Source organism: Mobula birostris, chromosome 32 (assembly GCF_030028105.1).
Source record: "Mobula birostris isolate sMobBir1 chromosome 32, sMobBir1.hap1, whole genome shotgun sequence".
NCBI classification, from domain to species: domain Eukaryota; kingdom Metazoa; phylum Chordata; class Chondrichthyes; order Myliobatiformes; family Myliobatidae; genus Mobula; species Mobula birostris.
The window spans coordinates 23928229-23952390 of record NC_092401.1 but is presented as its reverse complement, the minus strand read 5'-3'; the positions used below and the strand labels follow the sequence as shown (position 1 = coordinate 23952390).

The 24162-nt window shown below is 43.7% G+C and overlaps 1 protein-coding gene across 2 annotated transcripts in view; it reads left to right on the top strand.

Annotated features, from left to right (window-relative positions):
• Positions 1-1198: 1198 nt before the first annotated feature.
• Positions 1199-24162, top strand: part of LOC140191192 (Krueppel-like factor 1) — a 56840-nt gene continuing 33876 nt past the window's right edge. For both annotated transcript variants that reach the window (XR_011883781.1, XM_072248350.1), the window contains exon 1: positions 1199-1457. Coding sequence is in view for 1 of the 2 variants with exons in the window: in XM_072248350.1 (XP_072104451.1) it covers positions 1371-1457 (87 nt within the window). In the remaining variant the exon portion in view is untranslated. The remainder of the gene's footprint in view (positions 1458-24162) is intronic.

Below are 24162 nucleotides of genomic sequence, written 5' to 3'. Positions count from 1 at the left end.
CTTGCCTTTGACACAAAAACATTTTGTGTTTTTATTTTGGATTACCAACACATATAGACAGGAGATTTATCATGAGAAGGGTTTACCTGGAGTAGCCCAATTAGGTGATGGAACTTCGTTTTGAGTATGAGAGGCTGAGACAAATCTCTCTGAGAAGTTGGGCTGCTCTTTCTCATCTGATGGTCAGCATCACTGTGCAAGAAGCCATGTCTAAAGATGAGGCGAGGAGGAATTTGAAATCAAAGAGGTCATTCTTGCCAATGCTCAGTGGGTCAGGCAACATCTCTGGAACTAGAAACAGTGAACGTTTCAGGGCTGAAACCAAAGTCTGGGCTCACAAGTGGAGTGAATGGAACTGATCTGTGAGACAGCAGTCCAGTCTGCATTGGATCCCTGTTATAGAGGAGATCTATGAAGATGTGGACACAGTATAAAGCGGGAGGGAGGAACAGGGTTTGTTTCGCTGTTCTTGCTTGGTTGCTTATTGTGGTCTGTCTTGTTCTGTCAAGCATGGTGGGCGTGCTATTTTGGTGCCAGAATGTGTGACGGCACTCGTGCCCTGCCTCAGCACACCTTGGTGTATTGGTTGGTGACGCAAATGGCACTTTGCACTGTTTGTTTCAATATACATGTGAGAAATAAACTTGTATTTTGAATCTTAAATCTTGAAGCCTGAGTCTTGAATCTACCAAACGGAAGGAGTGGAAGTTTCAGCAGAAGAAAGCACTGGTGTACCAGACAGGGGGTGATGGTGAACTTGTTCTTTCTGATGGTGAGGTTTATCTCATTGCTGAAGGATATCCCCTTGCAAACATAGAATATAGAATAGTACACCAGCCTTTTTTTGGCCCACAATGTTATGAAGAAAGAGCAGGGAGATGGACGATTTAATATAGCTGGCATAGTCTCGCTGGAACCTATGGCTTCCAACTGCACTGTATAGTGCGGAATGTGACCTAATTTTATTTAAAATTTCACAGCTTAACACCCTGCTTTAGGAATGCTGGTAGCTATGAAGTGTTTTCAATGTCCCTGTGCAAACTCAGGCCGGACTTCAAAAAGTTCCCAAACTATTTTGCAAAAAGTTGAATACTTGTCAATTTCAGAATGTGTCATTCACAGACACCGCCCTGCGCGGTATTAATATTAAACAGATGTATTTGCATATAAATCACGTGTGCGAATATTAATCAGAGACTAGTACTACCGTGGCTCACCATCTGGCAGAGGAGAGGCAACCTGTTACCAAGAAACTTCAGAACCGATAGGGAGTTGAATGAGCGAGTGAGTAAGTGAGGAAGGGAGGGAGAGAAAAACCGCCAGGGCTACCGGGACAGTCCCAGGTTGTAACAGCCCATCCCGGAATTACCATGGCTCTAACAGAAGCAGTTCTGCCTTCCATCAGCTCGTTTGCCAGTCCCATAAACTTTCAAGAGAAGCAAGACGAGATTATCAAGGTAAGACAAGTAAGAGGAATTTGGGTGATTTGTTGGGGCGCCCGGGGAGTTTCGACTGAGATGGTCAAGATCTGGTCTATTTGCCACCGCACCGTCCCATTACACCTGGAATTCTCCCAGACCGCCACGCTGTCTCCGCGGAGCAGTAAATATGAGTAATCTCAGTTTATTATCGGTTTCCGTGGCCAGGATGCGGATTCCAGAGGAGGAGACTGTAGTTTCGGTCAGACGCAGGCTGAAGCTGAGGTGCGCAGCTGAAGGCAGAGATATCTCTCTCGTGTCCCGGGAGTCATGTCCTGTAGGAGTTAATACTACGCCCGGTGTGTACGTACGTGTGGTATGTGGACATGGGGTGTGTGTGTGTGTCTACACGTACTTGTGCGGTGTCTGTATGTGAGATGTTTGTATGGGTATATATGCAGTGTGTGTAATATGTATTTATATACTGTGGTGTGTGATGTTTGTGTGTATATATTTTGTCTGTATTTGTTTTTTATATATGCATTGTATATATGTGTTTCATATCTTTGGAGTATGTATTTTCTGTGTATTGGTATATTGTATGTGTATCTGAATGCAATTTGTGTATTTGTGTGGTGTGTGTGTATATATCTGATACATGGTGTGTATGTATATATTTAATACATGATGTGTGTATATACAGCATTTTATGAGTTGTGTATATGCATTGTGTATATGTGTTGCATATGTCTCAAGCATGTACTTATTTATGTGTGGAATGTATTTGTGTATGGGTATTGATATACGTTGTCTGTATTTGTGTAGTGTGTGGTGTATATTTGTATGTGTGTGTGTGTGCGCACACTATCAGATTGTCCTCTGCTAGTACAGGGAATGGTATGATGTTGTGTTATTTGTGAGTGTGGAGATCAGAAAGTCCTGGGGAGTTGATCAAATTGCTTTTTATGTTCACTGGAGGGGGCTTTTTCCTGTGTTAAGCAGGTCAGCAGCCTGTTCTCAGGGGTTTGGATTACCCTTGGGTGGGATGGACAGTCTGGATGTTGGGGAGGGGTGGTGGTGGGGAGCTGTTTGTGATGACAGCTTTCTCAGTGTCTCAGTATTGGTGGTAGGGGAGGGAAGATACGTATGTTAGCTGGGAGGCTGGGGAGAGCTGGGGAGGCTGGGGAGAGCTCTGGGTCAAGGAGCATCTGTGGGGCATGGGGGGGGGAAGAGGGGAGTGGAATTGTTGACCCTGAATGGGTGACAACAAAGTTTGAAGCCTAGTATTCAGGGTCCCATCATCAGTGAGTTTGGAGTTTGAGGCCTGTTGTTCGGTGATTAGTAGGTCCTGTGGTTGATGCTAAGGACAGGGGTCCGGGAATCGAATCAGAAGTCCGGAGGTCGAGGCCTGTTGGCTGTAGACCCAGGTCTACGAATCTCTGCATGATTGCTGGGGTAGTCAACGGTCCAGTGTGTGAATCTGAGACTGCTGGATGCCGAAGCAGATGGGCTGGCTCGGGGTTAGAGGACTGTGTGTGGGTGTGTAGGGATGGAGGAACAGGGCTTGTTTTGCTGTTATGTTGCTTATTGTGTTCTGTTTTGTTATGTCACGTCATGTGTGGTTCTGCCAAGCATTGTGTAGCGACATTTGCAGGCTACCTCCAGTGTATTGGTAGTTCACGCAAATGATACACTTCATTGTATGTTATGATGTTCACATGACAAATAAACTTTAATCTTGACATTTTGGGTTGGGATCGTGCATCAGGACTGGTGATGTAGGGGGTTTGACCCAAAAAGCAACAAATACTCTCACCCCACTGATGCTGCTTGATCTACAGATTTCCTCCAGCGGATTGTTGCTGCAGATTTCAGCATCTGCTTCTGTGTCATGCATTGTATTTATTGCGTGTACCATCAGCTTGCAGAACCCTGCTTGGAGTCCACTGCAACGCACAGAGCACTGCAGGATCTCGGTGGGTCAGGTAGCTTCTGGGGAGGGAAGTGGCCTTGCATTTGGACTGTGTGTGTGTGTGTGTGTGTGTGTGACGGAGCGATAAGGAGGAGGGAGTGGTGTGGCACCACAGAAGCTGCTGAGTTGCTCCGGCACTTTGTGTGCTGCTCTAGGTTCCAGCACCCGCAGTCTCTTGAGTCTGTTTGTTTCTTCACGCCTGCACTGGTAGTGTGGTGCATTTGGACTTCAGAACAAGGGGCCATGGGTTTGAATTCGGCCAGCTCCTTGCATGCTGTCTAACCATGCTGAGCTGAGTGTTGAGGTAGTAACTCTGCCTCGTAGAGCAGACAAACGCTACAGAAATGGCAAGGTGAATGCCCAATGCACCAAACAAGGCATGGGAGGAACTTTGCTTCCTTATGACATGGGGTGCAAGGATGCAAGAATCAGAATCGCGTTTATTTTCACTGACTTTTGTAAAACTTGTTTTGCAGCAGCAGTACAGTGCAATACATCAAAAATACTATAGGTTAAAATTAGAAATATATTGTTAAAAAATGTAGTGCAATAGAGAGCAAAACTATTGAAGTTGGTTCATGGTCCATTCAGAAATCTGATGTTAGAGGGGAAGGAGCTGTTCCTGAGGCATTGATTGTGTGTCTTCAGACTCCTGTACCTCCTTCCTGGTGATTGTAGAAGTCAGCTCACACCACTCTCGCAGGGGTGGAAAGCAACAGTCAGAATACTATGGCCTTGCAAGCACAATCCCTGATAAAGCCAACAGTTTGTACAAACCAGGATCCCATAGGCAGGGAAAACCCACTGAGCATTTCAAACACAAGGTGTTTGTTTGGCACAGGGTGAATGTTGCCTGTGGTGTTCACCCCAACACAACAGTTTCAGGTGAAGGGCAGGGAATGCATGCAAATCTCCCATGGGCAAGTGATTGGCAAAGTGACTTTTATTTGTTTTTTGGCATTACCATTGTGGTTACATGTGTAGTTCTCAAAGCCAGCACCTGTCACTCCAACGCTCACCTGTCCTTCTGACCGAGGGTCAGTATACGGGGACACTACACTGACTGTTTGTCGCTATAAGAATGAAATGAGTTGCAGCTGTGTGATATAATTTAAAGCATTTTGAAACTCATTCATATTTCCCGAAAGATAACTTCGTGTAAAGAATGGGACCCAGTTTGTACTGAACACTGTCCCAGATCATGCAATATGATGGTATTCAATTAATCTAGTTTAGTCAGAGACGCACAGACTTACACAAACACAATACAGAAACAGGCCCTTCAGCTGACCCTCAAACACCATTTTATTGTCCCATATTCTCATCACTAACATCCCCTCCCACCACCCACCCTCACCGATTCTACCACTCACCTACATACTGGGGGCAATTTATATTGGCAATTCACCTGCCAACTTGTATGTCTTTGGGATGCTGGAGGAAACTGGAGCGCCTGGAGTAAACATACACAGTCGCAGGGAGTACATTCAAACTCCGCACAGACAGCACCCAAAGTTGGGAGGGAACCCGGGTCTCCAGAGCTGTGAGGTGGCGGCTCTGCACACTGTGCCACTGGGTCATCCTGATGTTGGCCGGGAGGCAAGTATCTGTCGAGGCATGACGGAGAACTTGCAATGATCTTGTGGCAGCTTTATCAATTGTACCTGAGAAGGCAGGTAGGTGTGCATTATCATGCTTGATGTGAAAACTGTACCCTGTATTTGTCCAGCAGTCCCTCAGTGGCTGCATCAGAATGCCACGCTGGATCACGTGAATGGGACCTGACCCCCAGTTCTCTCTCTCTCAGAAATCAGGACTACAGGAATACAACATTAACATGAGAGGTTCTTCAGATGCTGGAAATCTAGAATAACACACACAAAATTCAGGAGGAATTCAGCAGGCCAGGCAGTACCTATACAGAGGAATAAACAGTCGATGATTTGGGCAAAGACCCTTGTACTCGAGTAATTTAGTATGCTGTAATTTCATGTACTGAAGTAGTCAAAGTTGAATTTATTGTGACATGCACAGCTTCACGCATGCGTGGGTGAAATGAAAAACTTGCAGGAGCATCACAGGCAATAGCAATCATTCAGAAGAAAAAACAATCTATACAAAATTATGCAAGAAAGAACATAATTAGAACATAGTAGCGTCTAGTGGTCAGTGCTGCCATACTGGGTTAGAGATAAGGGTTGTGCAGGTTGGTTCCAGCATTGAATAAGACACAGGAGCAGAATTGGGCCATTTGGCCCATCAAGTCTACTCTCCCATTCCATTATTGCTGTTTGTTATTCCTCTCAACCTCATTCTCCTGCCTTCACCCCATAACCTTTGACACCCTTACTAGTCAAGAACCTATCAACCTCCGCTTTAAATATACCCATAACTTGGCCTCCACGGCCACTATGGCAATGAAATTCACAGATTCACCACCCTCTTGCTAAGTAAGTTCAAAGTACAATTATTGGCATGCCGTATACATGCCTGAGATTTGTCTTCCCCATAGACAGCCGTGAAACAAAGAAAATCATGGAACCTATCCAAAGAAAAACATCAAACCTTCCCACGTGCAAAAGAAAATCACATAAACGGCTACAAAAAAAATGCCGTGTGAAAAACACAGAACATAAAACCCAAAACTGAAAGAGTCCAGGCATATTCAGTTCAGCTCAGTGTTCGTTATCTGCAGGCCGTCCCAGATAACAAGTAACAAGAAGTGACTAGAAACTAGAAATGCATCATAGTGTGAACTATAGCGTTCAATACACAAACCACACTGATTAAACCTTGCCCGACCCAGAACTCCAGCACCATCCTACGACAGCATTGAGAGAGGGGGAGAGACCATTCGAATGCTGGGACCTTCTTTCGGGAGTGGTGAGTGAGAAGGAGAGAGAGGCTGTCAGAAGTAAGGAGGAAATTTCTCATTACCGCTGTTCTAAAGTGACGTCCTTCTATTCTGAAGCTTTACCCTTTGTTCCTAGATACCCCCACTATAGGAACATCCTCTCAACATCCACTCTCTCAGCTTTTCAATATTAGATAAGTTCAAAAGGAATAGTTGAAGGGAAGTGGCTGTTCTAGAACCCCTGGAACAAACTGACCCTCAGCATATACAACCAGAGGGGCCACAGATAGACACAAGTGGAAGCAGTTTAAAAGGTGTTATATCAAACAGTTTCTTTCAGTACAAGAGCACTCAGAGAGAAGTGAACAAGAAGCTGCCGGATCAATGTGTAAATTTAGGTTCAAACACATTCAATCTGCTGGTGGAACCCACCAGGTCAATCGGCATCTGTGGGAGAAAAGGGGGAGAGATTGTCGACGTCTCAGGTCGAAATCCTGCATCAGGACAAGCACAGATACTTTTCCTCCCACAGATGCTGCCTCACTAGTTGAGGTCCTCCAGCAGATTGATTCCAGTATCTGCCATCTTCCCCAGAAAATTCCACCTACACTGCCATTGCGGACAGCATCCTCACGTCGGTCACTACTGTCTGGTTTGTTGCATCATCCTCTCACAATATACAAAAGCTGCAACAAATTGTCAGATCAGCGGAAAAATCATGGGCTGCAGTCTACCGTCACTGCAGGGCTTGTATGTGTCCAGGACAAAGAGGTGGGCGTGAGAGATCATTGTGGACGCTATCCACCCTGCAAACTACCTTTTCCAAAAGCTGCCTTCTGGAAAGCACTCGAGAGCTATTAAAATGAAACAAAACAAAAAACTTCACAATATTTAAAAAGTTTCTTCCCTCGGGCAGTTAATTTGATCGACCTTTCTAGTTTGCCCCCTCCTCCACATCAATCTATTGCCCCTATCACTGCACTGCATTGTAAACACTTTAAACCACTTTTTATAATACTGCTTGCATTGTAAATAGATGCTGACATTTGTGTAATTATGCCCATTTTATTCCATATCTGTTCTATAACGTCTAACTTTACTTTTTATGTAACTCTTTGTTCTTTCTAATTGTTGAATGTTGTTTTTTGTCACGTGTCGTGCTGACACACCACAGCAAGTTCCGAATACACGTAGACATATATGGTGAATAAAGTTGATCCTTGATCCTCTTGTGTCTCTAGTGTAGCACTTCAGAACACCAGTGACCCGGTCTCATTTCCCGCCACTGTCTGTGAGGACTTTTGCGTTCTCCCTGTGACTGCAAATATGTTTCCTCCAGGTGCTCTGATTTCCTCCTACATTCCAAAAATCCACACGAGTTAGTAGGTTAATTGGGTGTCGTGGTCTTGTTGCGCCAGAAGAGCCTGTTACTGTGCTGTACCTCTAAATAAAAATAAATTTGTACTTCGAGTGCAGCACTGAACCAGCAAATGGAAGGAGGGTTGGACTTCAAATGCTGGAAGAATGGACCAGCTATGACATTTCAGGAAATACCAGAAGGAGTTGCTTGAATAGCCAGGATTTTTGCATTCAGTAAATTGAGCAGGATGTTTTTGTTATGAGGGTGGACAAGATTCATACCTGGACGATTGGGCGGAAATGTCATTGTGTGGAGGACAGATTTGCTCTCACCCCTGGCCAGCTCTGGCTCCATTCCTGGTATGATCTTAAACTTCCCGTCCTTGCCCTCAGGACCCTGTGTTTTGAATGGTTTTCATTGCCACAGTCTGGAACCCCTGACCACTGCCATATCTGATCTCCTCATGCCCAGTCTTAACTACACTACCACTTGCTTTCAAACGTCTAATGTCTAAGCTCTAAAATTCCTTCCAGTTTTCTCTCTGCTCTGAGGAACTTCTTTGGCCAGAGGGTGGTGAATCTTTGGAATTAACTGCCATAGTTGGCTGTGGATGTCAAGTCATTGAAGGTGGAGTTGATAGGTTCTTGATTAGTAATGGTGTCAGGAAGAAAGCAGAAGAGTGAAGTTGAGAGGGATAAATAATTAGCCATGATGGAATAGCAGAGCAGACTCGATGGACTGAATGGCTCAAATCTGCTCATTAAAACCTGCCTCATTTTTCACACTTTTATGACTATCAGGTACATGGATGCCTGGGTATGGAGGGCTATGGTTCAAGAGCAGGTCGATGGTACTAAGTAGAGTAATAGTCTGGTATGTGCTAGATGGGCTGAATGGCCTATTTGTGCTGTAGAGATCTGTAACTCTACCCATGTTTATGTATGTAATTGCCTCGAATTTTATTCTGAACTGCCCCTATGAAGCTCCCTGGTACACTTCTTTAGTTAAAGTTGCTCAATAAAATATTTATTATTATTGTTTGATTTGATTCTGTGCAATTTAAAAAAAAAAAAGTTATTAAACTTCGAAAGGGTGCAGATGAAAGGTCTCAGCCTGTGACGCCAGCTCTTTATTCCCCTCTCCCATTGGGCAGAAGGTACAAAAGCCTGAAAGCCCAGGCTCAAGGACAGCTCCTATGTCACTGTTATCAGTCTCTCGAACAGACCGCTTGTACGATAAGGTGAACTCTTGGCCTCGTATTCTATGTCGTTATGATCTTGCACTTTGTTGTTTGCCTGCACTGCACTTTCTCTGTAGCTTTTACATGTTATTTTGCACTGGAATTGATCTGCTTTGTTCTACCTCAGTGCACTGTGTAATAATTTGTGCAAACAATATGAAAGATAAGCTTTTCACTGTATCTTCATACAAGTGACCATAATATACCAATACCCAGAGTTACACACACACAAAGTGCTGGAGGAATTCTGCAGGTTGGGCAGCATCTATGGAGAGGAAAAGTCCTGATAAACGGTCTCGGCTTGAAATATCGGCTCTTCGTCCCCCTACATAGGTGCTGCCTGACTTGCTGAGTTCATCCAGCATCTTGTGTATGTTGCATTAAACTACAAATATTTGACGTATACTTTTGGCCTGTCAACATCTATAAAATGTTATGCCTGTACTAATCCATCAGGCACCTTCTGTTGGTTAACGACTTGTTGAAGATTTAAGGCTGAAATCTGAGCAGATTAGCTGCAAGTTTCCCACAATTTCTAAGTTAAATTTTGAATAATATTAAACAGCAAAATTTTGTTTTAATGTTGCAGAGTTAATGATCCCTCAGATAAAAGCCACTGGCTCAGGATTAATTTCATATTTATATTTCACATTTTAATGTTTGAAATAATTATTACATGGTAATATTTAGCCCTCTTCAGGAGAGAAAAATCAAAGAGTAACTATGAAAGAATTGGTATTTAAGTAGCAATACACAAAATGTTGGGGGAGCTCTCTAAGACAGGCAGCATCTATGGAGGGGAATAAACAAGTCGATGTTTTGGGCCGAAAACCTTCATTATGTTTGGAAAAGGAGGAGGAGGATGCCGGGATAAGAAGGTAGGGTACAGGTGATAGGTGAGACCAAGTAAGGGGACATTGAGTGGCTGGAGAGGGTGGATGAAGCCAGAAGCTGGGAGGGGATGGTCGTTGAATAAGAAGGAATCTGTTAGGAGAGGGCAATGGACCATTGAAGAAAGGGGAGGAAGAAGGGAACAAAAGGGAGGTGATGTTCAGGTGAGGAGAAGAGAAGGGGTAAGAGGAGAACCAGACTGGGGAATGGAAAAAGAGAGAAGGGGGAGGGAGGAGAAATCACCAGATGTTGGAGAATTCGATGTTCATGCCATCAGGTTGGAGGCTACCCAGTTGGAATTGCTCCTTCAACCTGAGTTTGGTCTCAACGTGGCAGTAAAGGAGGCCATGGACAGAGATACCAGAATGGGAATGTGAAGTTGAATTGAAGTGGGTTGCCACCATTCAATGTTTTGGGTCCAGAGCCTTCGTCAGCCAGTGATGAAATGTCCAAACTTGAAATGTTGACTGTTCATTCCCCTCCATAGGTGCTGCCTGACCTGCTGAGTTCCTCCAGCGCCTTTGTGTGTTGCTCCAAATTTCCAGCATCGGTAGTCTCTAGTGTCTGCATTTAAGGTGTGTTGTAAGGTTTTACAGAGACCTAAGATCTGGAATTCTGTTTGGAACCCTCCCTGTTTCTCTGACATTGTATTTTTCCCTTTTAAGATGTTTCATAAAACCCATCTCATGAGAAGACTTTTCATCACCTTGCTTATAATGTAGCTTAGTCTCAGATTTGGCTTGATATCAGCTGTGAAATGCCTTGGGATGTTTTGCTGTGTGAAGGAGCGTCAGGACATAAGTTGTTGTTGAAATACAAAATGAAATTTAATGCTCAAATTATTTTAATAAAAGGGTTCGTTCTAAAGGAGGCGCAAATGGAAACAGAAAAACTAATTCTGTGAACCATTGATTCCAGGAAAAGGAATCTATCTGTATCAGCAGAATCAGGATTTAATTGGTTTATTGCAATTCCTGATTATTTAATTACACTGGTAGCTTCCGTAGTGTTGCACAAACGATGTGCTTTATACAATGACAGGGCACGCAATGTACCGTGGGGTGGAGTTGTGTTCAAAATGGTGTTTTACAAAAACATTTGTTGCAGCTTGTTGCAAGATATCTTGCAGTCACAGAGGCTAATTGCGGTTGGGTGGGGATTGTAAGTGCTTGGTGAGTACTCGTGAACTTCTGTCAACATCAAGTGGGGCGAAGTCGAGAGGAAGAAAATAAAGGACTTTTTCCTTAAAACAAGAGATTATGCAGAATAACATGCACAAAATTCTGGAGGAACTCAGCAGGTCAGGTAGCTTTTATGGAGGGAAATAATGAGTCGATATTTTGGGCCAAGGCTTTTCATCAGGACTCACAAGGACTTTTCTTTCTTGCTTCTTTAGAACATAGAACACTACTGCACAGTACAAGCCCTTTGACCCACGGTGTTGTGCTGACTTTTTAACGTACTCCTAGATCAATCTAACTCTTCCCTTTTACATCGCCCTTCATTTTCCAAACATTCATGTGCCTATTTAAGAGTTTCTTGAATGCCCTAATGTAACTGTCTTTACCAGCACCCTTGGAAGGCCATTCCATCCACCCACCACCCTGTGTATGTATTTAAAAAAAACACCTTACCTCTAATATCCCGTCTAACTTTCCTCTAACCATCTTAAAATTATGCCCTCAAATATTAGCCGTTTCCACCCTGGGGTAAAAAGTCTCTGGCTATCGACTCTATCTATGCCTCTTATCATCTGGCACACATCTATCAAGTCACTTCTCATCCTCCTTTGCTCGAAAGAGCAAAGCCTTAGCTTGACATATCTTCAAAAGCCATGCCATCTAGTCCAGACAGCGCCCTGGTAAATCGCCTCTGCACGCTCTCTAAAGCTTCCAGATCTCTCTTACATTGAGGTGACCAGAACTGAACACAATATGATAATAGACAATGCACAAAATTGGGAATAAGCACAGAAAAATGCTGAAAGTCCTCTGCAGCAACTGAGATGTTAACTCTGTTCTTTCTTCTATGGATGCTGTCCGATCTACGGAGTATTTCCAGCATCTCAGTTTTCGTTTCTCTCTCAGAAATATTTGCACTGAAGTGCGGTAGATAGCTATGAGTGCCAATAATACAGAAGTAGGTGTGCTTCAGTAAGGATACTGAGACTCAGCAAGTTGTGACAGAAAGGTTAAATGAGTAGGCAAAAGCTTGGCTAATGGAATTGAATGTCATGCATTTTAAAAGGAGTAAACAAAAGGTGGAAATCTACCTGATTAGGGAATGGCTGTAGATGAGTGGAATACAGAAGTATTGTGCATGAATCACTAAAGGTGTGTCGATAGCTGAGTAGTTAGCACACTGGTTTTTATTGCAAAGGGGTTGGAATTTCAGTGTAGAGAAATGTTACAATTGCACAGGGTTTTGGAGAGGCCGCACCCTGGAGGATGATAAATAGCTTTGGTCCCCTTATTTTGGAAATGATATGCTGGCATTGAAGGTAAGACAGAAGAGAATCACCAGGCTGGACTTTGCGTTTGGCAAGCTGCCTTACCAAAATATCTAAAAAGAAACCCAGAAGCTGAGTTTATTGTCATCTGCACAGGTGCAATGAAAAACCTGTAGCAGCATCACAGGCAAATGGCATCAGATGAGCAGCGTTCACAAGAAGAGCATAACTTCAGTGTAAGCTAGGCACAGTTTTTATATGAATGAACACAATTAGAGCAAAATGAAACCAAGTCCATTTTAGTGCAAAGTGATTGAAGTCATCATAGTGTTGCTAAACTGTAGTGATTAGGATTTTGCCAGTTCAAGAATCAAATAGTTGAAAGGCACTAACTGTTCTTGAACCTGGTTGAGTGAGACTTCAGGCCAATGGCTGCTGCAAGGAGATGGATTTTAAAGAGATATTAGCTTTATTTGTCGCACGTCCATTGAAACATAGCAAAATACATCATTTTGCGTCATTGACCAACACAGTCCAGGGATTGTATGCTGGGGCAGCCTGCAAGTATTGGCACACCTGCGCTGCCAATGTAGCATAGCTGTAATTCATTACCCCCATCCGAATGTTGTAGGAATGTGGCAGGAAACCAGAGAAGCTGGAGGAAACGAATGCTATCACAGGGAGAATTTACAAACTCATTACAGACAGTGGTGGGAATCGAACTCCAATCAGTGATCACTGGCACTGTAAGGCAATTGTGGTAACTACTGCATCGCCCCATGTCGTGGCCTGGCCTGTATGATGGAGGTCTTCATGATAGATGTTACCTTCTTGTGGCAGCACCTCCTGTAGATGCAGGATTATTACTGGTGGGAAGGGGTGTGCCCGTGATGTTCTGGGCTGAGCCTACTCCATTCAGCTTTTTCAGCTCCTGAGCATTCGGACGGCCTAACACAGAAATGATGTAACCATCCAAGATATGTTCAGGCATTTTTCTGAATGTCTAAATCTGTTAAATCTACATTCTTTGGAATTTAGGAAAATAAGAGGTAGTCTTATTGAAATAGAAGGGCACAACAGGGGAGATGTTGACTGTTTCCACTGGGGGAGTCTTGAAAAGGAAGACAGAGATATAAGGTAAGATGGACATTATTACAATCTGAAGTGTAGTGCACAGGAATTCCTCCTCACGGAGGGCATTGAGTCTCTGGAATTTGCTCACCTGGTGGGTTGTGGAGGCTGCATTATTGAAGACGTTCGATGAGTGGGTGGATAAATTTCAGAGACGGGGAACTGGCAGAGAAGAGCACTGGAACAGAATGATCATGTTGGATGGCTAGGTGGGCCTTAGAACCAAGAAGCCTCCTCCTTCTATTTTCTTGCGCTTGTGGTTTTCACCTACCTCCAATTGAGGTCCGGTTGCTCTGCTTATTGTACATGAGTGTTATCTTTCCATAATGGAGCTTGTTTTGCTGTTGTTTAGTTGCTTGTTGTGTTCAGTGTTCTGCCAAGCACTGTTGGCAAATGACGCATTTCACTGTAGCTATGTTTCGAAGTACATGTGATAAAATAAACCTAAATCTAAATTCTGCACATCTGTATATTGTGCGCAGGAGTGTGTTCTATACACAGTGGATTGTGGTTAGTTGGACAATCGTTTAACAGAAGCAGCTGCTTATTTGGGAGAACTCTTAAAGAACAAAAACTACTCGAGAAAATTATTTGGGACACTAAGCCACTTAATTGGGACAAGAGACTGTTGCTGAACAATTTCTAACTAGCATTAGTCATGTGTTCTTGTGTGGCCGTTAGGCACTACACCATGCCCTACAACAGGGGTGGCCAACCTTATACATCCCATGCGTCGATTTTTTTCACGCATGAGTTCAGATGCGATTTTTTTTTCCACACATGAGTTCTATATTAACATTTTTACAAGAATTGAATGGGTGTACAAGAGTTGTATGGTGCATCTGAAGTCGTGAGTGAAAAAATTGACACATGGAATGTGAAAGGTTGGCCACTCCTGCCTTATAGTGTATATATATTTTTGGTTTATATATATACTATATATTATATATATTTTTGCCCCTGGTAGCTGGCGAGAAATAAAGAGTAAGACAATTCAGAACTGTTTTGCTGCCCGTGGTTTCAAGGATTCAGGCTTGGAGGTGCCAGAAAGGGCTGGGAGTGAAAATGAAACGATTTCACTACTTCAAGTTAGGAGCAAGATGAATTTGAAGGTATCACCAATCATCTTGAATGTTACAATGAAAATGAAGATTTGGAGGATGCAGTTGTTGAAAACGTTATGTGATGGCTGTCAATTATCTACGTTGGGTGTCTGTACTGATCTTGTTCACTTACAATCAATCAAAAGAATGCAGCGGTGTACACTGGATGAATTCCTCTATCAATAACTAAAGGAACTAATACACAGTTTTATAGTACTGTAGTAGTGTTATATTTTGTTCTTTATTTTACTTGGATACATAATTTGTTACTCAGTTAAACGGTAGCTGTCTTTTTTCCAATACCTTTTTAAACTATTTCCATGAAACTTTAGCTAACTGGGGCAGCTGTTCAATAAGGCCAAAATGTACTGGTTTGGATGAGTCCCAATTAATTGTGTTGCGCATGAGTGTGTTATGTTATCTTAATGGCCACTTTATTAGGTAGACCTGTTTCTTAATGTAAATATCTAATCAGCCACTCAAGGCCTAATAGCATGAAGAGATGGTCAAGAGGTTCAGCTCAAGTATCAGAATGGGGCAGAATTATTAGCTAAGTGACTTTGCCTATGGAATGATAGTTGGTGCCAGACAAAGTGGTTTGCTGGAGGAACACAGCAGGTCAGGCAGCATCTGTGGAGAGAAATAAACAGTTGATGTGTTGGACCAAGACCCCTTGCGAGGACAAGAATTTGATCTTTATCTTTCAGAGTTTAGAAAAGTAAGTAAGCAGTGGTCTTCTCCAAATATACAACTTTCCACAGGGGCATGGCTGAGTAGATGTGGAGATGTTTTTGCTAGTGGGGAAATCCTGAACAAATTACAAGATAAAGTGTGGGGTGGGGGTGGGGTCACTTAAAACTAAGGTGTGTGAAATTCTTCCAGTGGGGTGTTGTGGACTTCCAGATTTCTCAACTCCAAAGAGTTGTGGAGTCTGGATCAATGGAGATAAATAAATTTAAGAAAGAGAGGGGAATTAAGGTTAATGGATTAAAAGGTTTTAAGGTTAATAGTTATTGATAGAGGAATTCATCCAGTGTACGCCGCTGCATTCTTTTGATTGATTGTAAGTGAACAAAATCAGTACAGACACTCAATGTAGATAATGGACAGCCATCATATAACGTTTTCAACAATTGCATCCTCCAAATCTTCATTTTAAGGTTAATGTTTTGCGATCTGTGTCGGGAGACTGAAACAGTACAGCATATCCTTATTTCATGCTGGAAATTTGCACAGGAAAGGCAACAAAGGTTACAACAATTACGCAAAATAGGACTGGTAGAGAATGGTGTTAAAGGTTTATTGGAATGTAGGGAGAGTGATCAGCGGAGGAAATGGTTGTTTAGTTTTTTAAGGGCGACGGGACTGGGAAGACGGCTTTAAAGTGAATGGACAATGGAGGACAATAAATCCTGAAGATGGCAGTAATGCAACAGTGTGGATGCCAGCTGCAGTAAAAACTCGAAGAAGAAGAAGATTAATAGAGAACTGGCACGGAAGAGGAAATGGACCTAGGGCAGATCAGCCATTGTTGTATTGAATGATGGTAGGATTGTAGGGTTGGGAGCTCAGCTCCTATCTCTACTTTTTGGTGTTCTTCTGTAGCTGTGGCCAGCTACACGGCTGAGTGTTTGCCCAGAACCCAGGCTTACAAATGACAGCAGAGCTGGGAGGAGGAGCATCCAAATTCAACAAAACTCAGCAAGTCCTGGCGAAGGGTCTCGGCCTGAAACGTCGACTGCACCTCTTCCTACAGATGCTGCCTGGCCTGCTGCGTTCGCCAGCAACTTTGATGTGTGTTGCTTGGATTTCCAGCATCCGCAGAATTCCTGTTGTTTGCGTTTAAACTCAGCAAGTGTTTCCCCAGCCTGCTGAATATATATCTAGGATTCAGCTTTCAAACAAAGACACCTAATTCAGTTTCACTGAAGAGACAACTCATTCGAATTTACAGGAAGTGAGGTATGTGAACATAAAAGGGGCGCAGGGAGAGGACATTTTTCCCCCCTCCCCTCCCCTCCTCTCAGTCAAAACAATCACAGACAGTCATTTTCAATTCTCAGTCCTTCTCCCAGAGTGGCAATGTCAAATACTAGATCGTCCTGCTTATGGTGACAAGGAGAAAGGTTTAAGAAATTTTTATCAGGCAGCTTTCTTTTCAAGAAAGTGGTGGGTGCCTGTTAGAGGAGGAGGTGGATGCAGGTACAATGTCAATTTGTAGTGGAGTCCACATTTGATTTGAAATGCACCGTCTCTGGTCTTTGTTCCTGGCCCAATTCCAGATGGAAAAGGCTGGGCACCAGCTTACCTGCCATCGAGGACATTTTTTTTGGTGCTTAACTCAGACGTGAGGATGTTCAGGAGGTGGCATTGAGATATATTAGCTAGTTAGATAATGGTGAATCTCAATGGGGAAAATAACACTATGGTTGTTGTGCATCCTAGAAGAAATCTTAGTTTAATTGTGGTTTGTGTAAAGAAGGTGTTAAAGCTTTTAATTCTTTTAAGAAGCATGTTCGCAGGGGTTCATAAAGCTGGAGATCTCACTGCAACATGGCAGGTGCAACTAATTGGGTGATTTTTTTCACCCAGTTACATGCTATTATCCATTCCAATTTGCCTAGTGTCTCAAAGGTCAAAAGCAGATGCAATTTAGTTGGCTCCTCACTCAACCCTGGAACATCTCTGAACAGCGAAGATGCATATATCAGGATGCTCAGCGTTCAGTAAGACCATACAATGTAGGAGTAGAATTAGGCCATTTGGCCTATCAAGTCTGCTCCACCGTTTCATCACAGCTGATCCAATTTTCCTCTTAGCCCCAATCCAATCTCCTGTCTTCTCCCTGTATCACTTCATGCTCTGACCAATCAAGAATCTATCAAGCAACACACGCAAAATGCTGTAGGGACTCAGCAAGCCAGGCAGCATCTATGGGGGAAAAAAATTTCAGGCCGAGATCCATTGGTAAGACATCTATCAATGTATCAACGTTGGTCTTAATTATAAATAAAGACCTGGCCTCCACATCTGCCTGTGGCAAAAGATTCCATGGATTCACCACTCTCTGGCTAAAGAAATTCCTCCTCACCTCCGTTCTAAAAGGACGCCCCTCTACTCTAAGGCTGTGTCCTCTGGTCTCGGACTCTCTCACCATAGGAAAAATCCACTGCATGTCCACTCTATCAAGGCCTTTCACTATTCGATAGGTTTCAATTAGGTCATCCTTCATTCTTCTGAATTCCAGTGACTACAGGCCCAGAGCTATCAAACGTGCTTCACATGACAAGCCATTCAATCCTGGTGTCGTTTTCTTCAATCTCCTTTGAACCCCCTCCAGTTTCAGCACATCCTTTCTAAGGTAAGGGAGCTAAATCTGCTCACAATACTCACTAGTGCTTTACTGAGGCCTCACTAGTGGTTTAAAAAGCCTCAACATTACGTCTTTGCTGTTATGTTTGAGTCCTCTTGAAATAAATGCTAACATCACATTTGTCTTCCTCACCACAGACTCAACCTGCAAATTAACTTTTAGGGAATCCTGCAGAAGGATCTCCAACTCCCTCTGCGCCTCAGTTTTTTTTTGTATTTTCTCTCCGTTTAGAAAATAGTCAACTCTTTGATTCCTTCTACAAAAGTGCATGACCATACACTTCCCAAGACTGCATCCCGTCTGCCATTTCTTTGCCCAATTTCCTAATAATCTGTCTTTGTGTAGCCTCTCTACTTCCTCAAAACTACCTGCCTCTCCACCTATCTTCATAGCATCTGCAAACTTTGCAACAAAGCCATCAATCCCATTATCCAAATCATTGGCATATAATGTAAAAAGAATCGGTCCCAATACAGACTCTGGTGGAACAGCACTAGTCTCCTGCAGCAAACCGGTGCTAGATCCTGGGTCACTTTAGTCCCACTCTTTACCTTCTGCCAATCAGACACTACTTTATGTATGTTTGAATGCCATCATCTCCTCAAATCTGATCAATAAGCTTCAAGGCCTTGGCCTCAATACCTCCTTGTGCAATTAGATTCGAGATTTCCTCATTTGCAGACCCCAGTCAGTTCAGATAGGTAACAACTCCTCCCTAACCTCCATCACCAGAAGTGCATCACAAAGCTGTGTGCTTAGCCTCCTGCTCGACTTGCTTTACACCTATGACTGTGTGGCTAAGCACAGCCCCAATGCCATTTTCAGGTTTGCTGACATCACCATTATCATTGGTTGGATCAGAGGTGGTGACCAACCAGCATATAGGAGGGAGATTGAACATCTGGCTGAGTGGGGCCACAACAACCACTTCTCACTCCATATCAGTAAGACCAAGGAACTGGTTATGGACTTCAGGAGAAGGAAACCAGAGGTCGATGAGCCAATCCTCCTTTGGGGGATCAGAGGTGGAGAGAGTCAGCAACTTTAAGTTTCTCAGTGTTATCATTTTTTTTAGAGGATCCGTCCTGGGTCCCGGACGTAAGTGCCATTACAAAAAAAGCACAGCAGCATGTCATCTAAAACTTTGACAAACTTCTACAGATGTGCAGTAGAGAGTATGTTGACTGGTTGCATATCAGCCCAGTATTGAAAAAGCAGTGCCCTTGAACAGAAATGCCTACAAAAACTAATGGATACAGCCCAGTCTATCACAGGGTATAGCCCTCCCCACCATTGAGCATATCTACATGAAACGCTGTCGCAGGAGAGAAGCATTCATCATTAAGGACCCCCGACCATCCTGGCCATCCTCTCTTCTCACCGCTGCCACCAGGAAGAAAGTACAAGATCCTCAGAACCCACGCACCAGGTTCAGGAACAGTTATCACCCTTCAACTATCAGATTCTTGAACCAACTTCACTCAACTTCATTCGCCCCTTCACTGAACTGTTCCCACAACCAATGGACTCACTTTCAAGGACTCTTCATCTTGTGTACTTGATATTTATTGCTTATTTATTATTATTACTTAATTTTTTATTCTTTTTGTATTGACACAATCTGTTGTCGTTCCACATTGGTTGGTTGTCTGGCCTGTCGGGTGCAGTCTTTCATTGATTCTATTGTGTTTCTTGTATTCAGTCTGAATGCCTGCAAGAAAATGATTGTATAAGGTGACGTATATGTACTTGGATTATCCTAAATGTGCTGGCTCCAAGGTTTTGAATGGGCCAGTCGGTTGTATTTTTATAGTATCAGGATGTCCCAAAACCTTTTCAAATGCAGTCACCGCTGTAATGAAAGAATCAGAATCATGTATACTATCACTGACACATGCCATGAAATGTGTTATTTTGTGGCAGCAGTATATAAAAAGATTACTGCTAGTTATATAAGCAATATAAATGTGTAGTGCAAAAAGAGAGAAAAACAAACATGGTCTGTCAGAAATCTAATGGTGGAGGGGAAGAAGCTGTTCCTAAAACATTGAGCACGTGTCTTCAAGCTCCTTTACCTCTTTATTGATGGTAGCAATGGAAAAAGGGCACGTCCTGGGTGGAGAAGGTCCTTGATGGATGCCATCTCCTCTTGAGGCATCATCCTGGAAGGCGGGGTGGCTGGTGTCCATGGTGGAGCAAGCTGAGCCTACAACAGCCAAAGAAAGGCAATAGCAATTTGTGGACAGCAACCTCCCATGAGCAAGGATATACCAAAGGCCAGATCCTTCACTTTAAATGGTTGGATGGGGATAAGTGTTGGATAGGGCGCAAAATTCTCCTTTCTGAACAACTCCATTGGAATTTGTCTCTCTGACTAAATGAGTAGTTACGCCTATATTTTAATAGTGCCACTTTGGATGACTGGGACTTTTAACCCATATTCTCATGAGCCACATCCCATTAGTGACTCATTTATCTGTCACTGCCTCCCGGCTCCACTCCCCTACCTGGCACTACCTGCCTGTCACCTTGCATTCTTCCTCAGTCCGCCAATCACGCTGGTCCCCGTCTCATCACTCCCCCCTCCCTTTGCACTGGCCATCTTCACTCTCAGTCCGAATGCAGGGCTTCGATGCAAAACGTCAACGATTCCCTTCCTCAGACGCTGCTCAACGCACTGAGTTCTTCCAGCAGATCGCTCCTCCAGTTGGCTGCTGTCTGACCTGTTTGTTATTTCCACCGTTTTTACTTTAGTTCACACTTTCTACAGTTAGTTTTATTAATTTTCAGACTCCAACGATTAGCTTTATTTGTTACATGTACATCGAAACTATTGTGTCAACAGCCATAGTCTGAGGATTTGCTGGAGGTAGCCTGCAAGTGTTGTCACACCACCGATGCCAACATAGCAAGCCCACAGCTTACTGAACGCAACCCGTATGTTTTTAGAATGTGGGAGGAAACTGGAGCACACGGAGAAAACCCACACGGTCATGGGGAGAACATACAAACTCCTTACCGGCAATGGCGGGAATCGAACCCTGATCTCAGGTTGCCGGCGCTGTAAACCAATTGAACTAACCACTATGCTACATGTAAGAGTTCCAGACAGTTCCTGAACCAGGGTGAATTTGGCGCGGGCAGTGAGTCAGAGAGTGAATCTCAGATGTAGGTGAAGTCAGGCCAGAAAACTTCCCCCTCTGCATCCTGTTCCCAGCCAATGTCAGCAAACAACTTCTGTAGTTAGCTGATGTTCCCTGACTGTGTGAGCACAAAGCTGCGGAACCTGTTGGGTCGAAGAGGAATCTGCTGGTTTGTCTCATTACTGAGGTCACACAGAGCACCCCATTTGGCTTCGCTCTCCTTCACTGTATACCCCACCAGCGAACTAATTCAGCCAATGCACCTGATGCCCTCTGCAAGATATAAACCGTTTGCGAGCTTGCTAATTCAATGCAATTAACGTTAAGTAAAGACAATTAATTCATTTTGGTCAACTGTGGTTGCCTGTGAGTCAGGAGATTGGCATGTAAGTCTGTGCAGAGGGAGTGCTGCCTTGTGGGAGGGGAAGAGAAATGATGAGCAGACAATGCTACACGGGGAAGGAATGGACAGTGATCCTGTGTGTTGTTGACTGGATGAATTCCTCCAGTATTTTGGGTGTTACTCTGGTTATTGGTATCGGTTTATTAAACTGGAGAGGATTCAAAGGACATTTCATGAAAATGATTCCAGGATTGAATGGCTTGTCATATGAAGAACATTTGATAGCTCTGGCCTGTATTATCTAGAATTCGGAAGAATGAGTGGTGACCTCATTGAAAACTATTAAATGGTGAAAGACCTTGATAGAGTAGATGGGGAGAGAATGTTTCCCATGGTGGGGGAGTCTAATACTAGAGGACACAGTCTCAGAATAGAGAGGAATTTCTTCAGCCAAAGAATAGTGAATCTGTGGATTTCTTTCTCAATGCTCTGAGGCAGCTGTGGAGGCCAAGTATTTATGTATATTTAAGGCAGAGGTTGATAGATTCTGGATTGATCAGGGCATGAAGGGATATGGGGGGGAAAAAGCAGGAGATTGGGGCTGAGAGGAAAATTGGATCAGCCATGATGAAATGGTGCAGCAGACTCGATGGGCCAAGTGGCCTAATTCTGCTCCTATATCTTATGGTCTTATTACTGCCACATGTACGAAGATACAGTGACAAGCTTGCCTTGTGTGCTGTTCATACAGGTTAATCCATTACACAGAGCATTGAGATAGAACAAGGTAAAAATAAAATGCAAAATGCCACAGAGAGAGTGCAGTGTAGATAAACAAAATACACAATCATTAACAAGGTAGACTGTGAGGTGAATTTTTCCATTTTATGGTACAAGAAGACCTTTTACAGGCTGATAATAGCAGGATAGGAGGTGTCCTTGAGTCTGTAATATATGCCTTCAGGTTTTGTATCTTCTGCATGATTGGGCGGGGGGTTGGGGAAGAAGAGAAAATGTCCGGGGAGGTGTGGAGTCTTTCATTATGCTGGCTGCTTTACTGAGGTAGTGAGAAGTGTAGACAGAGTCTATGGAGGTTAAGCTGTGTCCACAACTCTCTGTGGTTTCTTGCAGTCACATACAGATGTTTCCATACCTAGCCATTATACATCCAGATAGGATGCTTTCCTTCCATAATGCAATGTTACTGAAATATTTAATCATTTATTTACATTAACCTCAATGCACTGTCTGGATCATTTGTGTCCCCATTAGAGATCCTGAGGCATCTGATATTTGGATATCTCCTTGCCTCACCGCCCTGGTGCCCCGGCTTGATCCTGACCTTGGGTGTTGTCTATACAGAGTTTGTATGCATTTCTCCCCCACGTGCTCTGTTCTCTCTCTCATCCCCATGACAGACAGGTTGGTCGTTATTTTAGTGACTGTGACTTGCCCCTGGTGTAGGTGGGTGGTAGGACGATCGTAAGCGTGTGGGATGGAAGATATAACTGGGAAAATTGGACTGCTCCATTAGCAAACATTGTCTCAGTGAGCTGAAAGGCCTCTTTCTACATTTTCTGAGTGTGTGCTCGTGGTCTTCTGCTGCTGTAGCCCATCCACTTCAAGGTTCGATGCGTTGTGCATTCGGGGATGCTCTTCAGCACACCACTGTTGTAATGTGTGGTTATTTGAGTTACTGTCGCCTTCCTGTCAGCTTGAACCAGTCTGGCCATTCTCCTCTGGCGTCTCTGATTAACAAGATTTTTTGGCCATGGAACTGCTGCTCACTGGATGTTTTTTTTTGTTTTTCACACCATTCTCTGTAAACTCTAGAGACTGTTGTGCATGTAAATTCCAGGGTTCAGCAGTTTCTGAGATACTCGAACCACCCTGTCTGGCACCAGCAATCATCCACAGTCAAAGTCACTTGGATCACCTTTTTCCCTATTTTATTTGGTCTGAACAACAACTGAACCTCTTGACCAGGTCTGCATGCTTTTATCCTTTGACATGCTGTTACAATATGGGCTGATTAGATATTTGCATTAGTGAGCAGTTGTGCCTAATAAAGTGGTCGCTGAATGCATGTTGTAAGGAAATAGAGAATTAATATGACAAATATTGGGATGCCCCAAGACCTTGAACAGCAGTGTGTTGCTACCTTCTAACTAAAGGACTGGATGTGACAGTGTATGACAATTATTGAAGCATCATCTGGTTTATTACTGAGTGGCAAACCATCTGCTGGAAGAACTCAGTGGCCAAGCAGCATCTGTGGGGGTAAGGAGAGGTGGGGAGGGGGAAACTTTGTCACATGGTGTGAGCAGAATTATCTGCAGCTTAATGTGAAAAAGACTAAGGAGCTGGTGGTAGACCTGAGGAGAGCTAAGGTACCAGTGACCCCTGTTTCCATCCAGGGGTCAGTGTGGACATGGTGGAGGATTACAAATACCTGGGGATGCGAATTGACAATAAACTGGACTGGTCAAAGAACACTGAGGCTGTCTACAAGAAGGGTCAGAGCCGTCTCTATTTCCTGAGGAGACTGAGGTCCTTTAACATCTGCCGGATGATGCTGAGGATGTTCTACGAGTCTGTGGTGGCCAGTGCGATCATGTTTGCTGTTGTGTGCTGGGGCAGCAGGCTGAGGGTAGCAGACACCAACAGAACCAACAAACTCATTCGTAAGGCCAGTGATGTTGTGGGGATGAACTGGACTCTCTCACAGTGGTGTCTGAAAAGAGGATGCTGTCTAAATTGCATGCCATCTTGGACAATGCCTCCCACCCACTACATAATGTACTGGTTGGGCACAGGAGTACATTCAGCCAGAGACTCATTCCATCGAGATGCAACACAGAGCGTCATAGGAAGTCATTCCTGCC